Source organism: Cydia pomonella, chromosome 22 (assembly GCF_033807575.1).
Source record: "Cydia pomonella isolate Wapato2018A chromosome 22, ilCydPomo1, whole genome shotgun sequence".
NCBI lineage: Eukaryota > Metazoa > Arthropoda > Insecta > Lepidoptera > Tortricidae > Cydia > Cydia pomonella.
In genome coordinates this window covers 1,851,561-1,876,586 of record NC_084724.1, presented here as the reverse complement: position 1 = coordinate 1,876,586, position 25,026 = coordinate 1,851,561, and the positions used below count along the sequence as shown (strand labels likewise).

General features: G+C 39.6%; 1 protein-coding gene across 4 annotated transcripts in view; it reads right to left on the bottom strand.

The window, feature by feature from the left end:
• Positions 1-25,026, bottom strand: part of LOC133530434 (uncharacterized) — a 56,729-nt gene that overhangs the window by 16,787 nt on the left and 14,916 nt on the right. For 3 of the 4 annotated variants that reach the window (XM_061868345.1, XM_061868341.1, XM_061868342.1), the window contains exons 2-7: positions 7,387-7,590; positions 5,939-6,493; positions 4,823-4,908; positions 4,214-4,388; positions 2,544-2,695; positions 644-741 (exon numbers count right to left, since the gene is read on the bottom strand). In XM_061868345.1, the coding sequence (XP_061724329.1) occupies positions 644-741; positions 2,544-2,695; positions 4,214-4,388; positions 4,823-4,908; positions 5,939-6,493; positions 7,387-7,420 (1,100 nt within the window). In that variant the 5' untranslated portion in view covers positions 7,421-7,590. Of the gene's footprint in view, positions 1-643; positions 742-2,543; positions 2,696-4,213; positions 4,389-4,822; positions 4,909-5,938; positions 6,494-7,386; positions 7,591-8,146; positions 8,169-25,026 lie in introns of those variants that run through there. The other variant, XM_061868344.1, reaches the window with a different exon arrangement.

Genomic DNA, 25,026 nt, shown 5'->3' with positions numbered 1-25,026 from the left:
AATCTGATGATGGAGCTGGAAGATATGAACTGGAACTTCATGATGGAACATCGTATCACTTTGACCACGATTGGGTTTCAAGGTCTGATGATGAAGTCGGAAGATAGGTACTGGCAATCCGTGATGGAATATCGTGTCATAAGCATGTGTTCTAGTGTTTTTTAAACTATACATTTTTTTTAACACGCTTTTATTAGGTCGACCTGTATGTAACTAACTATGTAATGGAATCTATGGTAACTAATTTAACCATCTTCCAAGGATCGTAGCGTCATGAACATTGGCAGCTGTATGTAGTTCTGATGACAATACAATAATATGGTATTGTCGAACTAATCTGATGATGGAGCTGGAAGATATGAACTGGAACTTCATGATGGAACATCGTATCATAGCTGTGTTTGGATTTGTTAGAAGTCTTGTAATAAACTTTTACCACGATTAGGTTTCAAGGTCTGATGATGAAGCCGGATGATAGGCACTGGCATTCCATGATGGAATATCGTATCATAGTCGTGTTTGCACTTACGTGCATTTACAAACGCGTGTCTTTCTAGTTTTTTTAAGTATTAATATATTATTTTTTGAATCAGCTCGAGCGATCGTATCAAAACCTCATATTCTAAATTCCAATGTTACTTACAAATGTTCGAAGTTTGGTTTGGCGCCAAAAATTTGCACCGTGTTTTTGGTACAATTATTCGGATTTGCTAATTGGAATTGTGTGATGTTCAGATATATCTGAAAAATATCAAGAAAAGTGTTAACAGTAATGTAAAAAAAATCTGGTTACCGTAAAACCACCCAACTATAGTCCAAAGCTCCCAACTATGGTCCACAAATAAACTCAATTTTTCTCGTTCAGGTTACTATATTTTTGTAGTTCTAAGGCACAGTATGTTTATAAATGGAAGGTAAAACTAGGAGTAAACCATAAGGAACATTGGTATAGATACTTAATTTCCTTTTGAACTTGTGGACCATAGTTGCAGTATTGGACTATAGTTGGGTGGTTTTACGGTAGTTAAAAAAAGCAGTATTTATATCCAAAGCGACAAAAAAAAATTGTGGCAGAGGGCGATAGTACGAGTATTTTAATTTTCCAGAGCAGAGTAAGACAGGATTGTATGCGAGAGTTTTATCGGAGCTACTGGTAAAGATCATAATTATATTTCCTACATAAACTCGAAGCTGTTGGTTCTGTATTCTTGTATTGTTTTCTGTACTGAGGTGTACAATCCACCTCTATTTCAAATTCTCTTTGATACATACATACATAAAATCACGATTGTATCCCCAAAAGGGGAAGGCAGAGCACATGAAACTGCTAGTTTCAGTGCCACTTCTAGCAATTAAGGGGATTTAAAAAAATAACGAACTTGTGATATTGCGCAATGTGACAGGTTGCCAGCACATCGCCCTCAACACATTTGAGAACCATATCCCACGATTGACTTCTACGACTCCCAGAGGGGAAAAGGGTGTGGTGAAATTCTTAACCCGACTATTATTATTAAATGCCTTCGCATAAAAAAAATGCCTTCAGTATTTTGCACTGTTTTATATGGACACAGTCGAAGTAAGATAAAAAGTATAATTTAACAGTTATGAATTCACCGTTATATATATGACACTAAAGGATTTGCCACACTGGATGCGTTCTGCGGTCAGGTCAGGTCAAATTGAAATGTATGTAATGACCTGACCGCAGAACGCATCCAGTGTGGCAAATCCCTAAGGCTATCAATTAAACGGTAAGACTAAGGCTCTGTTTCACAATGTCCAAGTAAAGTATTGGATAAATAATTTAACTGGCAGATGAAACTTCCTGCAAAACTTAGCACTTTATCTACCAGTTAAGCTTATTTGAAGGTTGTGTAACGCCAACGATGACTTTATTCGTCGGATAAGTGGCAGGTAGCTTATTTAGCACTTTACTTGAGCATTGTGAAACAGGCCCTTAGCTTCGTTAATATAAGTGTGAGTTGTTCGTAAAAATTGAACACATTTTTTTAACTACTTATAGTACATTGTGCAACTAGGGGGGTAAGTGAAATTTTGGATACGAGGGTGGTAATTAAATACCCGAGTTTGCAATATGCTTACCCTCGTAGTTACACACAATGTTTTTCATCACACTTGCGAAGAAAAAACTAAATTTTAAGCAAAATAATTCTTAAATACGGTGACATATCAAACATTCGTCCGCCATTTTGTAGTTTCTTGGCAGGTGAGGCATCGAAGGCACAGACCTATTCGGCATTCAACCACGATTGAAAAAATATTTTAAACGGCTGTTAAATTAATCAAATTAAAGAAATTTAAACATAAACAATAATATTAAATTATACACGTCAGTATTTTAAAAGTAAAACTCATTTATGCTACTTGGTTTGTATGAGCAAGTGTGATGAAAAATTGGTAAACTCACGCCACTCGCCTTTTTTGACCCTTCTTATACAACTGTTGCATAAAATACTATTTATGCTTGTAATATATTTCGTTAACTCGCTTTACTCTAACCGACTCAAACTTCAGACTACCTGAGTCCCTGGCTCGGTCTCTATCTTCCACTGCACATCGAGTGGGCCAGGGGTTGCTCCTCGACATTTCTGGAGGTCTGAGCTGGTGCTGGTGCCATCGATGGTGCCGCTGTTTCCACTTTTAGTTAGGTAGCAGGATGCGTCTATTGCTCCTGTTGAAGATTAGTCGAATAATTTAACCATCGGCGTCAAAAGATTGTTCGGACTAATACCTGCCGCTTCTTTTCGCCATCGTCCTACGCGACAACATTTCCATCCTCACCACTTAGATGGTTGGCAGTCCTCAACTGTGCGTTTCTTCAGGAACTTTCTGCCTCGCACAGCTAAACTGTCGCCTGCGGTATTTCCGGACCGATACGACCTTCAAACCTTGATGAAAAGAGCGTACTCCCATCTTAAAGGCCCGTAACGCACTAAAAATCCCTCTGGTGTTGCAGGTGTCCATGGGCGGTGGTAATCGCTTACCATTAGGTGATCCGTCTGCTCGTTTGCCTCCTCTATCATAAAAAAGGCAGGGTCACTACTAGGGTTGCCACCTTTTTCTACACAAATATAGCATTATTGTCAAAATTTGGAAATAATATAGTATTTAATGGGTATTTAATAATTTGACTTTAATTTTATACATGTAATTTCTAAAGGTTAAGCATAAGTAGCTTAAGTGTTTAAATAATATAATTTATTTATAATTTATTACCATATTTTTTTTAAGAATTTTTATACACTGTCCCTTCTCGTCACATATTACCGGGGACGGACGCTTGCGACCTCATTATTAAAAGGCAAGTCAATTTAGTGTTTAAAAATAATTGTAATTTAACCTTGTAAATTATTTATCCGTCTATTTATCAAAAAATTGAAATAAATAGGACACCGATTTGAGGCAAATTGCGGCGTTTATAAATTCAAGTCGCATACTATGCAATATCGATATTTATTTAGAATAGAATAGAATTTGTTTTATTCATCAACACACAAACATTTCATTTCATTTCTTTAGTGATGAAAATATACAGGTTGTTTATTTGGTCACCTGCAGTATACGGGGTGAATATATAGGTCATAACGAACAAATTGTACTATGGGACCAACCCCGAAATAACGAAAAAAGAAATTGTCTGTTTCATACATTTTGGCTGTCTGACCTTGAGATTTTCTATGGGAGAGTGAATATTTTTTTGGCGATTTCTGGGTTGGTCCCATAGTAAAAGTTGCTCAGTATGACTTATATATTCAGCCCGTAAATTACAGATGACTACATAAATAGTATTTTCGTACTATATTGAATTTGTATAATATATGAATATGTATACGGCCCGATTCGAAGAATGATTAAGACACGTTTAAGATCTTGGAAAGATCTTTAAAAGATCGATAACTAAACGGCATGTTAAAATTGACGTTTATTTCGATTCCGCTGTGATCCCAATAAGATCTATCTACGATATTTCTAACGTATAAGTGACATTGGTTGCCCGAATCGAGCTGCTTCTGTCACACAAACAACAAACAAGCAAAATTATACGATTAATCGAGCCGATAGTACAATTGACTAAAATATAGTATGATACTATATATTATAATACGGGTGGCAACCGTAGTCACTACCCCCTAAGCCAGACAGTCGCAAGGTCTATAAAGCTCCACATCAGTCAGTGGTTGCTACTTACGACTACCGATCTTCGGTTGGAAGTTGACCTCGATGGTGAAGCCGGCGTACTCTATGATCTCGTCCGACTTGAACTTCAGCCATAAATAAGGCCCAGTGGAGGTGATTTGGGGGGGAAAGCCTTTCCCGCAATATCTGTACTCCGGGCGTGCGTAGCCGTATTTGCCATTGCGGATCTAAAAGGACATCATCATCATTATTTATTAATAACAATATTACATTGTGTTTGAAAAATCCTAAATCTAGCACATGCATACAGAAAATATTAACAAAATAAACATCATAACCTAAAAATAAATATTAAAACTAAGTCAAATAAAACACACCGCCGCAAATAAAAATTGAAAATAAAAAATAAAAATCTAAAAAAGTCACCAAGTTACAAAAAAGAAAAAAAAAAATTAAAAATATTTGCAATATATTAGAATAAAAAAAATTGTTGTTGTTGTTCTTTTCAACGTCGAACTTTAATTACATTATGATGTTTTTATAACACTTGCACGTGTTATGCTATCAAAATCGTTGCCAACTTAGCTTTGTCTCACTCTTAGGCCGTATAATTAAAGGATTCTAACATTTTTTAATAGATTTAAATATAGCTTACGCTTACCTCTAAATAATCATTTTTACATTCAGCACTATATTCTATCTCAAACACGTCCACGAAAGTCAGCTCTATGATCTGCCCCTCTTCAGCTGAAACAAGAAAAAAGATCAAAAACTATCTAACAAGTTAAGGAGGTAAAGACGATAATGAACGACCACTTTCCATACAAACGTAGTCCCTATCTACGAACGTAAACGTAGTCTCTGAATATACTCCGTTATTGGACTTCGTTTAAGCTTCGTATATAGTTAAAATGTTTGTGAACAAATGCTTAAGGCCAATTCTGCACATCTTTTGGCTTAACTGGATCACAAACGCTCACTTATGGAGAATAACCGGACAAGCACATAAGGAGACCCAAACGCGCAAATGGCATTGGATTGGGCATATCCTCAGGAAGCCTGACACTCACCTATCCAAGGTGGCCCTGACCTAGAAGATGCCCGGAAAACGGAAAAATGGTCGCCCTAAATCTACTTGGCGCCGTTCCGTGGAGCAAGAGTTGGGTCTATTGGGGATGGGGTGGGAGGAGGTTACCCAAGCTGCCCAGGACCGGAGTCAGTGGAAGAAAATGGTTCGAGCCCTACACCCCAGCAGGGGGTAACAAGATGAAAAGAAGAAGAAGATATAGTTAAAATTGTAATGGTTTATTAAAGGACAACTTAAACTGACTAACCTATCATTCATCCGTCATCTCACAGTATTTCAGAGCTTCACTACACACAATTATGCAATAAAATAAGGAAGAGAAGGGAAGGGGAGGAAAGTGGGACGTCGAATTAGGGAGAGGGTCTGACGCCCGCGCGGGTTCGTGCCTATGAAGCCGATGGCCCTGGGTTCGAATCCCGGTAAGGTCATTTATTTGTGTGATGAGCACAGATATTTGTTCCTGAGTCATAGATGTTTTCTATGTATTTAAGTATTTGTATATTATATATATCGTTGTCGTGAGTACCCACAACACAAGCCTTCTTGGCTTACCGTGGGACGTGAGACTTAGTCAATTTGTGTATTGTCCCTATAATTTTTATTTCTTTTATTTTATTTTAAAAGATGAGGGTATTAATGGGCCCTGCCAGTACTATTTCTACATATAATAAAATATTGGCACAATCTCACCTTCTATAGTAGTAAAACACGTAGTGTTGGCCGTGTAAGTGCCTTCCCCTGGTTTATTTTCTTGATCTTTCACATTCCTTGGGTGCATCAGATATTTCTTCCCAGTTTCAAACGTAAACGGATGGCACCGAGGATCTTCATTTGACTCTCTTTTTCTCCTAGCATTTATATTGTATTGTCTCTTTCTTGTCTCTCTACGACCAGCATTAGAATGTATATTTACATGATTAGCATCTTTATCATTTTCGTATATATTTTTTTGTTTTAGATTTGTCTCTTGTACTTCAGGTTCAAACAATTCGTCAATAACGAGATTATGATCATTGTTAGTTACATTATTGTTTTTAGCATTTACATTAAAATGTCTCCAAACTTTTGATTGTTTATGTTTGTCTTTAGTAAAACTTGTTTTTGCATTATCAGTATGTTTAAAATGACTGTATAAATGTGCTAATTTAGGATTCGCTCCATGTAGGTCATCTTTTTGTAGCTGGTCAGGCATAGTATCGTGATCATATTTAGTTGTTTCCAAAGTTGTTCCAAAAATGGTACAAACTGTAATAGAATAAAGTTTATAAATTAATCAAACTATTACTGTAAGTTAATAAGATACAGTTCTTAGGTTTGATGCTTACTTTCGCACCGCTTTCTTGATTCAAAAATTTAATTGAATAAAAATGCACACCAAATCATTTCAGTACATTTGCCAACCCTCATTTTCAATAATATGCACAATTAGGAACTTGCATGATAAATATTAAATTGCGTTCAAAAACACGAAATTAATGCAAAAAATGCAATTATTTTGTAACATATTTGACACGAAGTTGAGGAAGTAGAATCGATTGACATCTTCGAGAAAAAATCATGCATGTTATAGGTACTTATTGAAAAAGAAGAGATGCTTTCCATATAGATTTTCGTACATTGACCCACCTGTTGCTATCTGTATTGCACACGCACAATTATACTTACTTACTCCGTTGGCTCAGCGACCTAAAATGAGACTTGGCGTCCGACACAAGACAGCGCCACTTTTCTTGGTCCTGTGCGACTTCTCGCCAATTGTTGACTCGAAGTTCGCGCAGATCCGCCTCCACCATGTCGCTTTAGCGATATCCTATCGGACGAACGTACTCCTTCTAGGCGACCCAGGTATGCTTTTTTCACGTTCCAATTTTCATCCATTCTCTCAAGGTGGCCCAACCAACGGAGTCTGCGAGCTTTAATTTCTCCCAAGATCTTAGGTTCAGCCACTAGGTCTTCAATCTTCAATAATTTTATTGGTGTCAAGCTCGCACAGTGGCATTGTCAACCGGCATCAGAAGCGGGACAGCAATATAATTATGCGCGTGCAATAGAAATAGCAACAGCCCGTCTGTGTACAAAATGTACAAAAATCTATCTGGAAAGTGTCTCTGCTTTAATTTGGCTCCATAATGACTTACCAAGTGCCAAAAACATCAAAGCTAAAGGAGTCATTGATTTATTGTTTCCAATAGTCTTCCAAAAGATTACTTTGTTTACATTGGCGACATTATAGTTGGTGATGCACTTCCACTTTGGTCTTTAGTTTATGGATTTGACAATTTCGTTTTTTCAAGACGTTTACGTGTTGTTTCTCTACTTCACTTTCGTTGGGTTGTTGAAATCTGTAACAAGTAAAAAGCAAAGAAAGTAAATTTTAAAATCTCATAGATTCGGTAGGTACAAGTACAGTCGTGTTCATAAATATGTATACATTTCTTCACCTCGATTCATTGAAATAGGGTGAAAAAAATGTAAACATTTTATGAACTTGACTGTAAGTAAGAACTTCCCCAAATTGTAACAAATTTCTTCGCATACTATTCATAGCATTTATTCCTACTTTATTTAACCTGTATTACTTTTGCTCTAGGTTTTTCTTCATATAAAAGAATTTTTCATGAAAGTTGAAAGATATAAGATATTAAATTAAATGAATACACTATAGTATTTTATGCAACAGTTGTATAAGAAGGGTCAAAAAAGGCGAGTGGCGTGAGTTACAATGTGAGCCGGAGCCGAAGGCGTAGGCGAACATTGTAAAGGAATACGCCACGAGAATTTTTTGACCTACTTATACAACGTTGCATACAATATTTTTCCTACAATTCAACAAAAATAAATCTTAATTTAGGTAAACAAATTACAGCAAAAGTATATAGCCAAGACGCGCGAGCATACCTTGTTACGCGCCCGGCCCGCCCCGGGCCGCGGCCGGCCGGTCAGCGACACCTTCTCGTAACTCATGAGGCCCTGGTACTTGCTACTTGCTAAATTAATTTTTTGGACAGTTTTTTCTCAATTTTGGCCACCGTAGCCTACGGAGACTAACAAGCAACGCTAAGCGGTCTTCGTAGTCTATGGGTGTTGCTATATTACGGGTGTCACATACGTGTTTCTGACTTATGAAGTAATTATTTTTACTATGCAACCAAATGAATATTTTGTAAGTTGGCAGCAATGCACTTAGTTTAAAACTGTATTCGTTTTGGTTTTGTTAGGTTGGTAGCCATTAATCGCAGTAACGTTATAGCGATTAAAAGCACAAGAGCTTTTATGAGGAATAGACAATATAGACTTTTCTTGAAACCTTTTATGTATGTTCTTATATTCGTGTTAATGAATGCATAAATGACAGATAACAGGGCCCTTATTCGACATGCTAAAAGTGACGTTTCGTGTTGATTTACATTTGATGTGAGAAATATTGTGACTTGTCGAATTGCTATTATCACCACCTGTCAGTGAACAATATCCACACTAGAGGCGGGGCGTTGTACCGGAATAGTTTTTGGAACAGGTTATTTGTGATATACTACTTTTAGCTTGTCGAGTATTTAAAAGTACGGACTTTGATTTCTGAAATAAAACAAATATGAAACATTTATCACCTCGTACCTCCATTCTTACCATTACTTTAGGTAAAATAAAATTTTGTTAACAGATGGTCGTCTGGGTGTCTGTTGTATCTAAAAATAATGTAATAATATATAACAAAAATATGACAATAGATTCATAGCCTTCACTCAAAACGTCACCATATTTCCGACCCTTACCGAAATAATAAGTCGATATTTGTATAAATAATCCTTATTTGTAAGACGCCTAAGCACGGCAAATACGTAAACTGCCTATTGGGGGTCATACTCGTAAAACTGGTATTTTAGACGTACTTTTGGTACGAGTAACAGAGACGTACTTTTGGTACGCAGTCCCAGCTCTAGTCAGGATTCTAGTTGTCAAATATAAGCGTGTCGAATACGTATTAGTTAAGAGCCCTTATTCCTTGGAGCGTTCTCCGATTTCACGAAATAACGCTCGATAGATGGCGTTGGCGCTCGGTACGCGAGCGCTGGCAACGCGACGCGCGTTTCAATGCAGACTAGAATAATCTTGATAGTTTTCAATATAATGTCAAGCAACATTAATTTTAGTGTTATATGATATCATATGGGCACACTTTATTTTATTTTATATGCACAGTAGTTTTTTTTTTATGTACACTACTACTAAGTGTACAGACTACAGAGTGTACTATAACCCTTGCTCTTTATTCTGTCTCTTTCACACCAATGGAAAATGAAAAAGTTAGTAAATAACTGCAGGTATAAATAAAGTATATTAGTGCGATAGAGAGACAGATAGTGTTTCGTTGTCGTGACGTAAAAGATTGTCATGTTGGCTATGCACCCATGGCGCCTAGCCAACATGACAATCGTTTGCGCATGTTAGTGCTATAGAGAGACAGTATTGTTTCGTTGTCGTATCATAAACGATTGGCATGTTGGCTACGCAGCCATGATACCTAGCCAAGAAGCCAATCGATTGCACATATTAGTGCGATAGAGAGACAGATAGTGTTTCCTTGTCGTATCGTAAACGTTTGGCATGGTAGCTACGCACCCATGCTGCCTAGTCAAGATGCCAATCGTTTGCGCACATTAGTGCTATAGAGTTTCAGTTTTATTTGAAATCACGTTAGGGTTTGTATTATTATTTTTGACCCGAATGAAGTCCATCCAGGTTCTCATGATGGAGTCAGGAGTTGGTCACCAGGAGGCCTACCGCGAACCACGTTCGACGTGTTGCCTCTCTGTCGCACTTGTAAATTCGTACGTAAGTGTGATAGGGAGGTAACTTGTCGAACGTGGTTCGCGGTAGGCCCTCTGAACTCCTAATCTATTCATTATAATTCCATCGTGTTTGGGCTCAAAAGATTTGCCCTGACGAACACCATCGATCTAGATGAGGTCCAGGGTCACATGACGGAGTCAGGAGTTGGTCACCAGAACTCCCCAGAACTCCTAATCTACTCATCATAACTCCATCGTGTTTGGGCTCAATAGATTTGCCCTGATGAGCACCATCAATCTAGATGAAGTTCAGGGTCTCATGATGGAGTCAGGAGTTGATCACTAGAACTCCTAATCTACTAATTATAATTCCATCGTGTTTGGGCTCAATAGATTTACCCTGACGAGTACCATCGATCTAAATGAAGTCCAGGGTCTCATGATGGAGTCAGGAGTTGGTCACCAGAACTCCTAATGTACTCATTATAATTCCATCGTGTTTGGGCTCAATAGATTTGCCCTGACGAGTACCATCGATCTAAATGAGGTTCAGGGTCTTATGATGGAGTCAGGAGTTGGTCACCAATAATTCCTAATCTACTCATCATAACTCCATCGTGTTTGGGCTCAATAGAGTTGCCCTGACGAGCACCATCAATCTAGATGAGGTCCAGGGTCTCATGATGGAGTCAGGAGTTGGTACTAGAACTCCTAATCTACTCATTACAGATCCATCGTGTTTGGGCTCAATAGATTTACCCCGACAAGCACTATCAATCTAGTTGAATTCCGCGGTCTCATGATGGAGTCAGGAGTCGGTCACTAGAACTCCTAATCTACTCATTATAATTCCATCGTGTTTGGGCTCCATAGATTTGCCCTGACGAGCACCATCGACCTATCTTCGATCTATCGAAATCTTTTGAGCCCAAACACGATGTAATTATAATGAGTAGATTGGGAGTTCTGGTGACCAACTCCTGACTCCATCATGAGACCCTGGACCTCATCTAGGTCGATGGTGTTCGTCAGGGCAAATCTTTTGAGCCCAAACACGATGGAGTTATGATGAGTAGATTATGAGTTCTGGTGACCAACTCCTGACTCCAGCATGAGACCCCGGACCTCATCTAGATCGATGGTGCTCGTCAGGGCAAATCTTTTGAGCCCAAACACGATGGAATTATAATGAGTAGATTAGGAGTTCTAGTGACCAACTCCTGACTCCATCATGAGACCCTGGACTTTATCTAGATTGATGGTGCTCGTCAGGGCAAATCTATTGAGCCCAAACACGATGTAATTATAATGAGTAGATTAGGAGTTCTGGTGACCAACTCCTGACTCCATCATGAGGCCCTGGACCTCATCTAGGTCGATGGTGTTCGTCAGGGCAAATCTTTTGAGCCCAAACACGATGGAGTTATGATGAGTAGATTAGGAGTTCTGGGGAGTTCTGGTGACCAACTCCTGACTCCGTCATGTGACCCTGGACCTCATCTAGATCGATGGTGTTCGTCAGGGCAAATCTTTTGAGCCCAAACACGATGGAATTATAATGAGTAGATTAGGAGTTCTAGTGACCAACTCCTGACTCCATCATGAGACCCTGGACTTTATCTAGATTGATGGTGCTCGTCAGGGCAAATCTATTGAGCCCAAACACGATGTAATTATAATGAGTAGATTAGGAGTTCTGGTGACCAACTCCTGACTCCATCATGAGACCCTGGACCTCATCTAGGTCGATGGTGTTCGTCAGGGCAAATCTTTTGAGCCCAAACACGATGGAGTTATGATGAGTAGATTAGGAGTTCTGGTGACCAACTCCTGACTCCAGCATGAGACCCCGGACCTCATCTAGATCGATGGTGCTCGTCAGGGCAAATCTTTTGAGCCCAAACACGATAGAGTTATGATGAGTAGATTAGGAGTTCTGGTGACCAACTCCTGACTCCAGCATGAGACCCCGGACCTCATCTAGATCGATGGTGCTCGTCAAGGCAAATCTTTTGAGCCCAAACACGATGGAATTATAATGAGTAGATTAGGAGTTCTAGTGACCAACTCCTGACTCCATCATGAGACCCTGGACTTTATTTAGATTGATGGTGCTCGTCACGGCAAATCTATTGAGCCCAAACACGATGAGGTTATGATGAGTAGTTTAGGAGTTCTGGTGACCAACTCCTGACTCCATCATGAGACCCTGGACCTCATCTAGATCTATGGTGCTCGTCAGGGCAAATCTTTTGAGCCCAAACACGATGGAATTATAATGAGTAGATTAGGAGTTCTAGTGACCAACTCCTTACTCCATCATGAGACCCTGGACTTTTGATGGTGCTCGTCAGGGCAAATCTATTGAGCCCAAACACGATGGAGTTATGATAAGTAGATTAAGAGTCCTGGTGACCAACTCCTGACTCCATCATGAGACCCTGGACCTCATCTAGATCGATGGTGTTCGTCAGGGCAAATCTTTTGAGCCCAAACACGATGGGATTATAATGAGTAGATTAGGAGTTCTGGTGACCAACTCCTGACTCCATCATGAGAACTTTGACTTCATCCGGGTCAAAAATAATAATGCAAACCCTAACGTAATTTCAAGTAAAAATGCGTTTTTCAGAATATCGCCGCCAAATAACACTAGACCCCACTCATAGTGTTGTGTTCCTGCCGGTGAGTAAGGTTGCCAGAGCTCAACGAGGGTCGGGAGGGGGTTAGGGTCGGCAACGCGCATGTAACTCCTCTGGAGTTGCAGGCATACATAGGCTACGGATACTGCTTACCATCAGGCGGGCCGTAAGCTTGTTTGCCACCGACGTAGTATAAAAAAAAGGACCACTGAAAATCCATCGATAAGCGAGAGTCTGTTGTTAAGCATAGTGTAAAAAATGAACTTTTATTAAGATTTTCTAATCGCAGTATATAGCACTTCTCGGAACTCCGTAGCTGATTACGAACGTAACGAATGCCTTACAATCGAGCACAGGTCCGTCCTCTAAGCGCGCTCCGCGCAGAATGAGAGCGTGGCGTCAATGCTGCGTGATTTATACGTGTTTTAAAAAAATATAAATTTACGGCAATGTAGGTCCCATAGTTATGATTTTTTTTTTATAGGTTAACATAAAGTTACAGTTTGCTATAATATTATTTTTAAAGCAAAATATGCGTACAATTTGCGGAAAAAAAATATAATAAAACCCTGTTTTCGCCAAAAAAATGAAGAAAACTCGGAAGGTATTTTATCAGTTTTTTCAAATGAATCTTCGATTGTTCATCATTCCAGCCCCTCGTACGAGATATGTTGAATCAAATTGTAGTCATTCATGTACCAAATGATTCTTGTTTACAGCAAAATTGAGAACCGAAACGCCACATCTCACTGCAAAATTTGGAAAAGACTCCCAAAAAAACTCATTAAAAAAGAGGTTTAAAAGAGAAAACGAAAATTTGAACTGTTGGAGCCGCTAGTTTAGGAAACGATTATTTAAGTACGTTACCAGTTTTTGAATAAATACTAATAGTTACGTCGTAATCTTGAATGAAAAGGGAAGCATTTTACAAAATACGCTCGTCTGTAGGAATAAGGACTCTTAACTGTCAAATGAAATTAGATCAACGGTAGACTTTTTTGTCGATGGGTATGGCTGCCATGTTTGGATTTATGACATTTAAAAGGGGATCCTAAGGCAGAGAGTAGTTTTACCTGTACGATTTTGATTCTTCTACTGGACGCAAGATGGAGTTAGCTGCCAAATTCCGATCAGGCTGACGCAACTAGGAAGAAAAAAATTTTGTATGGAATTTGTTTCGCAAATCATGGCCAACAAAGAAAAAGAAAACGTCAGTGCTATTTATTCTGTCAAGTTTACATCAAGTCTACTGTCAGCCTAATTGCTTTGTTTGTTTTGAAGGCTTCAATGTTTTGTTCGGGTATTTCGTGTAATTTCTTTATTATTTAGTGCAAAAATCGAAAATAGTCAACCGTGATCAGAGTAAAGAGCGAGTTTGTTACAATGCCAGCGAGAAAACGGTTTACTAAGTGTGAAATATGTGGCAAGCGAGCCACTCGAGAAAATCACGAAAAAAGGGATTTTATGGCGAAATTTCCCTTGGATGAAGACTGGTAAGTATTGCTTTAGATACTTTTGACCTTATTTTGGGTCAGCAGGCTATAAACACATCGAAAATTAGATATTTTACATTATTTTTAGTTGTGAACTAGGGATGTACTATTGTTGTAGTTTGTAACCTCTTTTGTGCTGACAAATATTTAGTTTTCTAGTTCTATTTTCTATTTTTGATATATTTTTGATTTGCTTAGTTACCTCTACTTCGAATAAAACACTCATGTCATAAACATCTCTTTTAACTCTATTTTTACAAAATACCTAATTTCCTAATTTCTACAACACGTTATCAGCACGAATGCTATAATTAATAATGGAAAGTTGAGTTTAAAGTGTATTACGTAAAATATTGAGTTGTAGTGTTAGTGTGATTTAAAGAAAAAAATACAAATAGTAAAAATGTCACATGAAACGGGAGATACTGCGAGTGTTAGAAATTCCCCTTCGAGCGCATCTATTCCATCTTTTTGCTTAAGGAGCAAAGATGGATATCCTGCATGGAAATTCAAGATGCGCAATTACCTATTGCACGAGGATCTGTGGGAGACAATCGGTGGCTACCCAGAAGGAGACACGACCCCTGCCCCTACAAAGGTACGAAAAGATTCGAAAGCACTAGCAAAGATATGTTTGACAGTAGATGGTGCGGCAATTACTCATGTTAGATGTGCAAAAACCGCAGCCGAAGCATGGACATCTTTGCAGAAAGCTTTTGAGGATAAGGGAATGGGACGAAGGCTAGCTTTAGAGCGAAAAATGTACAGGTTGAGTCTGTCGGACTTTTCGAATATGGAACTGTACATTAACGCAGTTATGTCAACCGCACAGGATCTGGCGGATATAGATGTAGTCTTAGAGGATAAGTCTATTGCTGCAATACTTTTGGGAGGTCTCACTCCAAAATACGAACCTCTCATTATGGCTTTAGAAAACTGTAATGTCGACGTGACTACAGACTTAGTTAAGACAAAACTGCTAAATGAAATGTCTAAAGATGCGGCTATGCCATCAGAATCCGTTTTTCATGCGAAAAAGAAGCCGAAGTTAAAGAAGAAGGATATTATTTGTTACGAGTGCAAGATGCCTGGACATAAACGACCAGACTGTCCAATGAGAAGTAAGAAGGAAAAGACCAATGCGGTAACTAATAATAATATGACACTTACAGCACTTAATACTTCTGGCAGCTCAAGCAAGGACATTTTTTATGTAGACTCGGGCTGTACTAGACACATGACTTCTAGACGAGATTGTTTTCAGAATTTTACGATACAGAATCAAGGTACCGTTACTGTCGCAAATGGCGAACAAATTAAGTGCTGCGGAATTGGAAATATTTCAATAAACACACCCGAGAACGTGGTCAACAAGATTAATGATGTTGATTTTGTACCAGATTTAAAAGCTAATTTGTTGTCTGTACATAAAACGGTTGAGAAGGGTTTTGTATGTGTTTTTGATATTAATGGATGTAATTTTTATAAATCTGATAATTTTCGTTTTACAGGTGAATCTGTTGCTCATGCCTCGCCCTGTGGTGGACTGTACGTTTTAGACGGTACTGTCAATGTTCCCGAGAATGTGGCAGATAATTATATGACAAAGGATGTGCACTCTGACTGTCAGGATAATTATCAACTTTGGCATAAGAGGCTAGGACATTTGTGTCGCATAGGCATGAACCAACTGAAGAATCACGAGGTAGGCGTAAAATATTCAGTAGTAGATAAAAATAGTTGCATCGCTTGTGTGGAAGGTAAACAAGCGAGGAAACCTTTCAAGAAGGTAGCGTTTAATAGGGCTACTTCCCCCTTAGAGCTGATCCATATGGATCTCATGGGACCAGTGTCTACGACCTCTTTTCAAGGCAATAGGTATATGCTTACGATAGTAGACGATTATACGCGAAAGGTGTTTGCTTATTTTATTTCTTCCAAAACAGAGGTCAAAAATAAATTTGGTTTATTTCAAACTTTTGTTGAAAATCAACTAGATAGGAAAATAAAATCGGTTAGGACTGACGGAGGTAAGGAGTTCGTTAATAAGGAGTTTGTTGATTACCTTGCTTCAAAAGGTATTGACCATCAAACGACAACGCCTTACAGTCCTCAACAGGTTGGAGTCGCGGAACGCACACATCGTTCAGTTACAGAGAAGGCGCGGACGTTGCTTGCTGAAAGCTCACTGTCGAAAGCATTCTGGGAAGACGCATTCCAAGTTGCAGTGTACCTGAAGAATAGGTCTCCTCATCGAGCCTTAGGTGGACAAATTCCTTATGACAGGTGGTATGGTCGTAGAAGTGATCTTAGTCACCTGAAGGTGTTCGGATGTAGAGCACTTGTCCATATACCCTCATCTCACAGAAGGAAATTAGATGTCAAGGCACAGGAAGTGATTTTCGTCGGCTATTCAAAAAATCCAGGTACTTACGTATTTAGGCATCCTGCTAACCCACGAAAAATGTTGATGTCCAGAGATGCAACTTTTTTTGAGAATTGTTTTACAGAGCTAAAACAGAGGTCACCAGAACCTGAGGTACAGTCAGACTCTATTTTATTTTTTGAAGATAAAAGAGAGACCGAGTCTGACAACTGTCAAGATTGTCAATTTTATGACTGTGATGAAAGTAACGACGCGGCGCCATCACCTTCGCCGATAAATCTAGAAAGTGCCGAAGATTTAGTATCTACAGAAGAGCGAGAGCCCTTCAGTGAACCAAGGCTACCTAGTGCGGATGAAGAGACAGCAACTGTGGAAGAGGAATCTCTCCCTGAGCCGAGATACCCCTCAAGAGATAGGAAACCACCAGATTTCCTAACTTACAATGTGTCGACGGTTGATTCTAGCGAACCTACGACATATTATGAAGCTACTCATGCCGATGATGCAGATAAGTGGAAACATGCTATGGCTGATGAGTATAATTCACTGAAAAAACTCCACACATGGGACCTAGTCGATAAGCCTAATAAAAAGGTCATACCATGTAAATGGGTTTACAAGATTAAAAAGGACACGTACGGTAATATAACGAAGTATAAAGCGAGACTCGTCGTAAAAGGTTTTCATCAAGTCGAGGGAGTAGACTACGATGAGACGTTTGCACCAGTGATTAGCCATTCTTCCCTCCGCACTTTATTTGCCATAGCTGCAGAGGTGGGATTAAGAATGAAGCACTTAGACGTTGATACCGCGTTCCTAAACGGAGATTTAGAAGAAGAAGTTTTTATGGAGCAACCTCTGGGTTTCATCGAAAAAGGCAAAGAAAACAAGGTTTGTTTGCTGAAGAAATCCCTTTACGGCCTTAAACAGGCACCGCGAGCATGGAACAAAAAGTTAAACGAAACGCTTTTAAAAATAGGTTTTATAGGAACTCCTTCCGAGCCTTGCGTATATACGAAACTTTTTGGTAAGGAACTCGTGATATTGGGTATCTTTGTCGATGACATTATAGTATTCTTTCAATCAGATTCAACGTTTGGCACTGTCAAAAACGATTTGTTGAAATATTTTTCACTAAAAGATCTCGGAATATTAAAATGTTATTTAGGATTGCAAATCGAATGTAATTCCGAGTGTATTAAAGTACACCAGCGAAATTATATTCTCTCAATATTGGAAAAGTTTAACATGAAGGATTGTAAGACTGTGGATACTCCTTTAGTTAAAAAGAATATGGAAAGAAGAACTGATGGTCAAGTAGGTGAGTCTTATCCGTATCAGAACTTATTAGGGTGTCTCATGTATCTGACGGTAAACTCACGACCCGACATCGCTTACTCTACAAGCTATTTAAGTCAGTTTAATACGTGTTTTACTAAGGAACACTGGAATGCTGCCAAAAGGGTTCTGCAGTACCTGAAGGGTACTTTAGACTATTCCTTGGTTTACAGGAAGAGTGGAGAACCTTTAAAAGGCTTTTGTGATGCGGACTGGGCAAATTGTCCGATTGACAGAAGGTCGTACACCGGATACACCTTCAAGTTAAGTGGAGGTCCAGTATCCTGGGAGTCCAAGAAGCAGCCTACAGTGGCCTTATCATCAGCCGAATCGGAATACATGGCACTAGCGTCTGCCACGAAGGAAGCATGCTACTTACGTCGGTTTATCTATGAGATAACAGGTAAACTGCATATAGTTAACTTAGCTTCTGACAGTCAGAGTGCCATCAACCTCGTTCGAAATCCTGTACACCACAACAGGACGAAGCATATAGACGTCAGGTTTCACTTTATTAGGGAAAAGGTGTCAAATAACGTTGTTAAATTAGAGTATATCAAAAGTAGTGATATGCCTGCCGATGTACTTACGAAGCCACTAGGACCTATAGTACATAAAAGGTGTATACTTAACTTAGGATTAGAAACTTAAGTTTTTCTTTTTTTTTTGTGTTTGTCAGGCACAACTTCGATTAAGGGCGGCTGTTGTAGTTTGTAACCTCTTTTGTGCTGACAAATATTTAGTTTTCTAGTTCTATTTTCTATTTTTGATATATTTTTGATTTGCTTAGTTACCTCTACTTCGAATAAAACACTCATGTCATAAACATCTCTTTTAACTCTATTTTTACAAAATACCTAATTTCCTAATTTCTACAACAACTATAACTATCGATAACTGTAGTTTTATTTGTATATCAGTGTAAATAATTAAATTAAATATGTGAAATTTCCTTAGAACTAGCATGCAATATGACCATAATTAATTCGTCGAAGATTAATAATGCATAAATTATCTATTACTTATGCATTAATGGTCATTAGTGAACATTTTTTTTTATCTAGTGATTATTTAATATATTAACCTAAAATGTAAGAAAATTAATCTCTGTTTTTATGATAAATAAAGAAATATTATAGGACATTATTACACAAACTGACTTAGTACTAAAGTATGAATGGCATGTGTTGTGGGTACTTAGACAACGATATATATATATATATATACCCACAACACATGCCATTCATACTTTAGTACTAAGTCAGTTTGTGCAATAATGTATATATATATGTACATAGACCTAATTTATAAGTGTTCGGGCATTGTAATCTTTTAATATGAGGGTAAGTCGTTCCGGAGCAAATTCGGGGGTAGACAAGAAACCGACTGACGTTCCCCCTCTCGGCTCGGGCGCGGCCTGCAACGCATGTCGTCTGTGCGCTATTATTACCAAAAATCGGTATTTCGGTGTTTTCGGCGAACAATCAGTTTTGTGGTGCTTTGTATTGACCTCTCAAGGACCTGGAAGTGCTAGCTAGCTGAAGAAGGCCCAGGATCTTCAAAGTCATCGGAGTGTGCTCAAGGTTAGTGACTATATCCCATATTGAATGAGTGCAATGCCTGTCCCAAAGTTTTAATATGCTAGGGAACCTAGGACCAACTGAGCTATCGAAGGGTTCATACGTGAACATAAAATTTTGGTCCATCGAAACGGATAGGTTTTCATAAAAAGGCGTTTAGCTTAGGGCAGCCATCTTGTAACGGTAAAATCCTTGTCCAAGAAGGCACATTTTGTTTTGTCATTCATTCATTTCGGTTTAACTAAATAAATTCTTAAAAGTAATATCGGTTAAGATGGCTAAGATTTTCGCCAGTAAATTTAAAGTTAAATACGATTGGTTTAAAAATACTTTGCAAATAATTAGCAGCAAAAGTTATAGTTCTACCGTAATTTCGGCACGGTTACGTAAATTAGAGGAATATTTTAATGCGTTAACGGAAGCGTATGAAAATATATTATGTGCGGAACTGAGCGAGGATATTGTTGCTAGCTATGATGAAAAATATAAGGAGGCCACAGATGCCTACAATCAGATAGATGCGGTGGCGGCGGCCTATCCTAACTTGGACGGTACCCACTTGCCAACGGAGAGCGTTGCTTCATCACGGCTACCTCGGATTAATTTAACATCCTTTGACGGCGACGTATTTTCATGGACGAGCTTTATTAGCCTGTTTACCTCACTAGTTTTGTCGCGCAAAGATATTTCTAAAACGGAGAAATTTCATTACCTATTTTCTAATTTAGAAAAAGAACCACAAACGCTGATAAGGCATCTGCCTATGATAGATAGTTCATTAGATACGGCAATGGATATTCTCAAGGCTCGTTATGAAAATAAACGGTTGCAGGCGGATTCATACATTTCTCGGGTCTTGCATTTACCTATCCTTAACAAAAGTTTGGGCCTTAGGGCAAAAATCTTAAATCCATTGTTAGAATCGACACGGGCTTTAAAAAATCTCGGCCTTCCGGTGGAGCAATGGAGCTATATGTTGTTGCATATAAGTCTGACGAAGTTACCTTTAGATATTAAGACACGGTTTGAACAAAAATACGGCGGTAATAACTTGGAGTTACCTACTTTCGATCAGTTAATGGAATTTCTACAGAACGAGTGCAGATTAATAGACACGGCTTAGGCGGAACCAGTATTGACTTGCAACGACCACGCACGTAAACCCGGTCGTTCGGTGCATGTGACAGAGCGCAATAACAATAATAATAATCATCATAAGTCGGAATGGTCGAATACGCGTAACAACAATTCACATAAGGCTGCTAACTGTGCGTACTGTCAATTATCGGGCCACAATATAAATAATTGTTATAAGTTCGCAGATATATCTACCTACAATCGCAAGGATTGGGTAAAAAATAATGGGTTATGTTTTCGATGCTTTGGGAATCATACGGCGGCCGCGTGTACTCGGCAAGTACCATGTAATCGATGTGGTAACGCAGGTCACGATAAGTTACTTTGTACAATGTCCATTGCGCGCTCAGACCCGCCGGTGGATAATGAGCAGCGTTCGAGACACGCGTTGGTTAGTTCGCAACGCAATGATTACGGGGGCGGTCGGCGTTCACCGAATGGACATTATCGCGATGATCGAATGCACCGACCCTCCAGTTCTTCGGATAATGGAGTTGATAGTCGTATGCGTAAATTAATGAGTAGTTACGAATGTGACAATGCGGCTGGTAACACAACGGAACGTAACGATCGGCGAAGTTCGGAATCGGGAAATCGGGAGTCGGACCGTTCAATTTCTAGGAGTGCGCAAAATTTGGGTAATCACCGTAACTTGCGCTCTCAGAATGGTTTCCAACAATAGCAATTACAGTGTTGTAATGTCGCTTCGGTACCACAATTAGTAAATAATGTTATTCTACCTACGGTTGTTATCGAAGTCAAATCGGCTACTGGTAACTTTGTTCAGTGTTTGGCTCTTTTGGATTTGGGAAGTCAAAGTACATTAATAAAAAGTGATTTGGTAGCATGCTTGGGATTGAAGCGACATTACTGTAAAACACCTCTATCAGGTGTCGGAGAATTACCTTATAATGACGGAACCCACATTGTTGAGTTTCATTTTAAATCGGAAAATAAGAAATGTTTACTATCAGCCACGGCGGTTATATTAAAAAGGCTTACCTCGTATTTGGTTCGTAGGTTACGGACGTTATCGGCAACAGTTAAACTTTCGGGCGGTGATCATAACATGAAACATATCGACGTCATTTTCGGATGTGACGTTTTAGGTAAAATTTTGACCGGTGAAATAATCGATCTAGGTTCGGGCGGCCCGTACGCTTTAGGTACGATTTTTGATTTTGCGGTTTTCGGTCCGGCGCGGTCGGCGGATTTTTATGATTCGGAGTCTACTTGTGATAATAATAATTATGTCGGTATCACGCTTATCGAAACTGTTGAAAGGTTCTGGCGGTCAGAGGAACCACCGTCGGCGACCATAATGAATCCGGCGGATTTAGAATGTGAAAACTTGTTTACGACTACTACGTCGCGGGGTTTGGATGGTAAATATACTGTTCGATTACCATTAATATTGGGTCATCAGCAGCTAGGTGATTCTATGGAAGTTGCGTTACGACGTTTCTTGGCCATAGAACGTCGAATGAAACGGCAACCGGAATATCGAGCTAAATATGTAGAATTTATGTCGGAATATTTACAACTCGGCCATATGGCGGTTTCGGCTTTTGATACTGAGTCGAAACAAGAACATTATTTTTTATGCCACCATGGAGTGTTCAAAAAATCTGGGGATGAACGGATTCGTGTTGTTTTTAGTGGTAGCGTTCAAACTACGACAGGCGTATCACTAAATGATTGTTTGTATTCGGGGCCAAGATTACAAAGTGACATTACGGTGATCATAAATAACTTTCGTTTGCCACGGTTTGTTTTTACCACGGATGTAAAGATGATGTTTCGACAAACATGGGTACATGCGGACGATCGGAAATATCAACTTATATTCTGGCGTGCGTCACCTGACGAGCCGCTGCTTATTTATGAATTAACGACAAACACTTACGGTTTAAAATCTAGTCCTTTTGTCGCTATCCGGTGTTTACATCAGTTGGCTAACGATGAGGAAAATAGATATCCTCGCGCATCGGCATTGCTACGTAATAATAGCTATGTAGACGATCTCAACGGCGGAGCCGACACGTTGGAGGAGGCGATGTCCTTACGGAATGAGCTGGTATCTCTTATGAATACGGCCGGCTACGGCCTTAGGAAATGGGCATCTAATGATGTCAGACTATTAGATGGGTTACCGGTAGATCACCTCGAAACTCCTCATTCGTTTGACCCTGACATGGACGGTTCTAGTTTCATCAAGGTTTTAGGGATCCAATGGGATCCAAAATATGACGTATTTACCTATCGACTTAGTCTACCGGATCCAGGAGTAATTACTCGGCGATCTATCTTATCTTTATCGGCGCGGCTTTATGACCCTTTGGGGTGGGTATGTCCGGTTGTATTTCGAATTAAATTACTATTGCAAACTCTTCTTGGTACCTTTGACAATTCACGCAAGGTCGAATGGGACGCTCCGGTACCAGAAGAGGTAAAACAAAAATGGCAAGAGATATTATCGGACTTACCTAATCTGCGAAGAGTATCAATACCTAGGTGTCTCAAGTTTGATAACAATGCTACATATTCAATTCACGGGTTTTCGGACGGCTCATCACTCGGTTTCTCAGCGGCGGTTTACTTACGATCGGTTAACACAGACGGGACGGTCCTCGTGCGGCTACTCATGGCGAAATCTCGATTAGCTCCATTGAGGACTAAGCACACAATTCCGAAGAAGGAATTAAATGGAGCGGTTTTATTGGCTACTCTTATTAACCATCTCACCTCCTCGTTAGAGCGTGATATAAGGTTAAGTGAAGTAATCGCTTGGTGTGACAGTACCATTGTTTTAGCGTGGTTAAAAACCCCGCCATACAAATTACAAGTATATGAAGGAAATCGAGTTTCACAAATAATAACCTCCAAATCAGCTATCATTTGGCGACATGTCCCAAGTGAATTAAATTGCGCGGATGTCGCGTCGCGCGGATCCACGGCGAAAGAATTGCTGCAGCACCCGCTATGGTGGGAGCCGTGTTGGCTGCGAGACACCCCTGACCATTGGCCTGGTCAGTGCTCGGATTTCCCGGCGGATATGCTACCCGGTATACGGACCACTTCGGTTAACGTTTGCACATTATCGGTTTCGGATTTTGACTTAATGGATCGGTTTAGTTCATTTGAAAAGCTAATAAACGTCACGGCTTATTTACTACGATTTATTCGGCATTGCAAAAATAAGGATAATAAATGCGGTAATATTCATATATCAGTTTCGGAGCGCAGGGACGCTACTACATGTTTAATACGGTTAGTACAAGATCGGCATTATAAGTCAGAGACGGCCTTATTACGGGAAAATAAACAGATAAACAATACATTACGGCGGCTAAATCTGTTTTTAGATAAAAACAATTTAATTCGGGTCGGCGGTAGAATTGATGCGTCCGGACTACCATATAACGCGCGGCATCCAATTTTGTTACCGGGCAAAAATCGGTTTACGGAACTATTAGTTACTCATTATCACAAGGTATATTGCCACATCGGGGCAAACTCACTTGAATCTATTTTATCCTGGACATACTGGATAGTCGCCGCGCGGCGGGTAACGAGGAGTGTAACCTTCAAATGTATAGCGTGTTATAAAGCCCGGCCGCGATCGGTGCAACCTTTCATGGCGGACTTACCCCCCGATCGGGTAAAATGCACACGAGCATTTCTCGGCACGGCAACAGATTTCGGCGGTCCATTTTACATAAAATCTAGTAGCCTTCGTAATGCAAAAATAGAGAAGTGTTTCCTTTGCATATTTGTTTGCCTAAGCACTAAGGCTGTCCACTTGGAAGTAGTTAGTCAATTGTCGGTTGAGGCCTTCGTTGCGGCGCTTACGCGTTTCGTATCTCGGCGTGGACTACCAAATTTATTGCGGTCAGATTGTGGTACAAATTATACGGGCACTAACAAATACTTAAAGGAACTGTACTCGTTCCTGCGGCAAAAACAACCTGAGATTGACCGGGAATGTGTTAAGCGCGAGATTAAGTGGCTCTTTAATGCACCGTCAAGTCCAAATCACGGCGGCTTATTCGAGGCGGCAATTAAGTCTGCAAAGACTCATTGTAGGCGTGTGCTTGGTGAAGCTCGTCTCACATTTGAACAACTGGCGACCTTTTTCTCCAGGGTTGAAGCGGTGATGAATTCACGACCATTATGCCCTCTAAGTTCGGATCCGGCTGATCTAAGTGTATTGACTCCAGGTAGTTTTTTGATAGGGGAACCTTTGGTAGCGCTCCCGGAATACCCGTATACGGAAGTTAAGGAATCCCGTTTATCTCAGTTCCAACGGATACAAAAGATGACCCAACATTTCTGGATACGGTTTAAAAATGAGTATCTTCATACGCTTCAGCAACGCTATAAATGGACCTCTCATACGGAACCACCTAAAT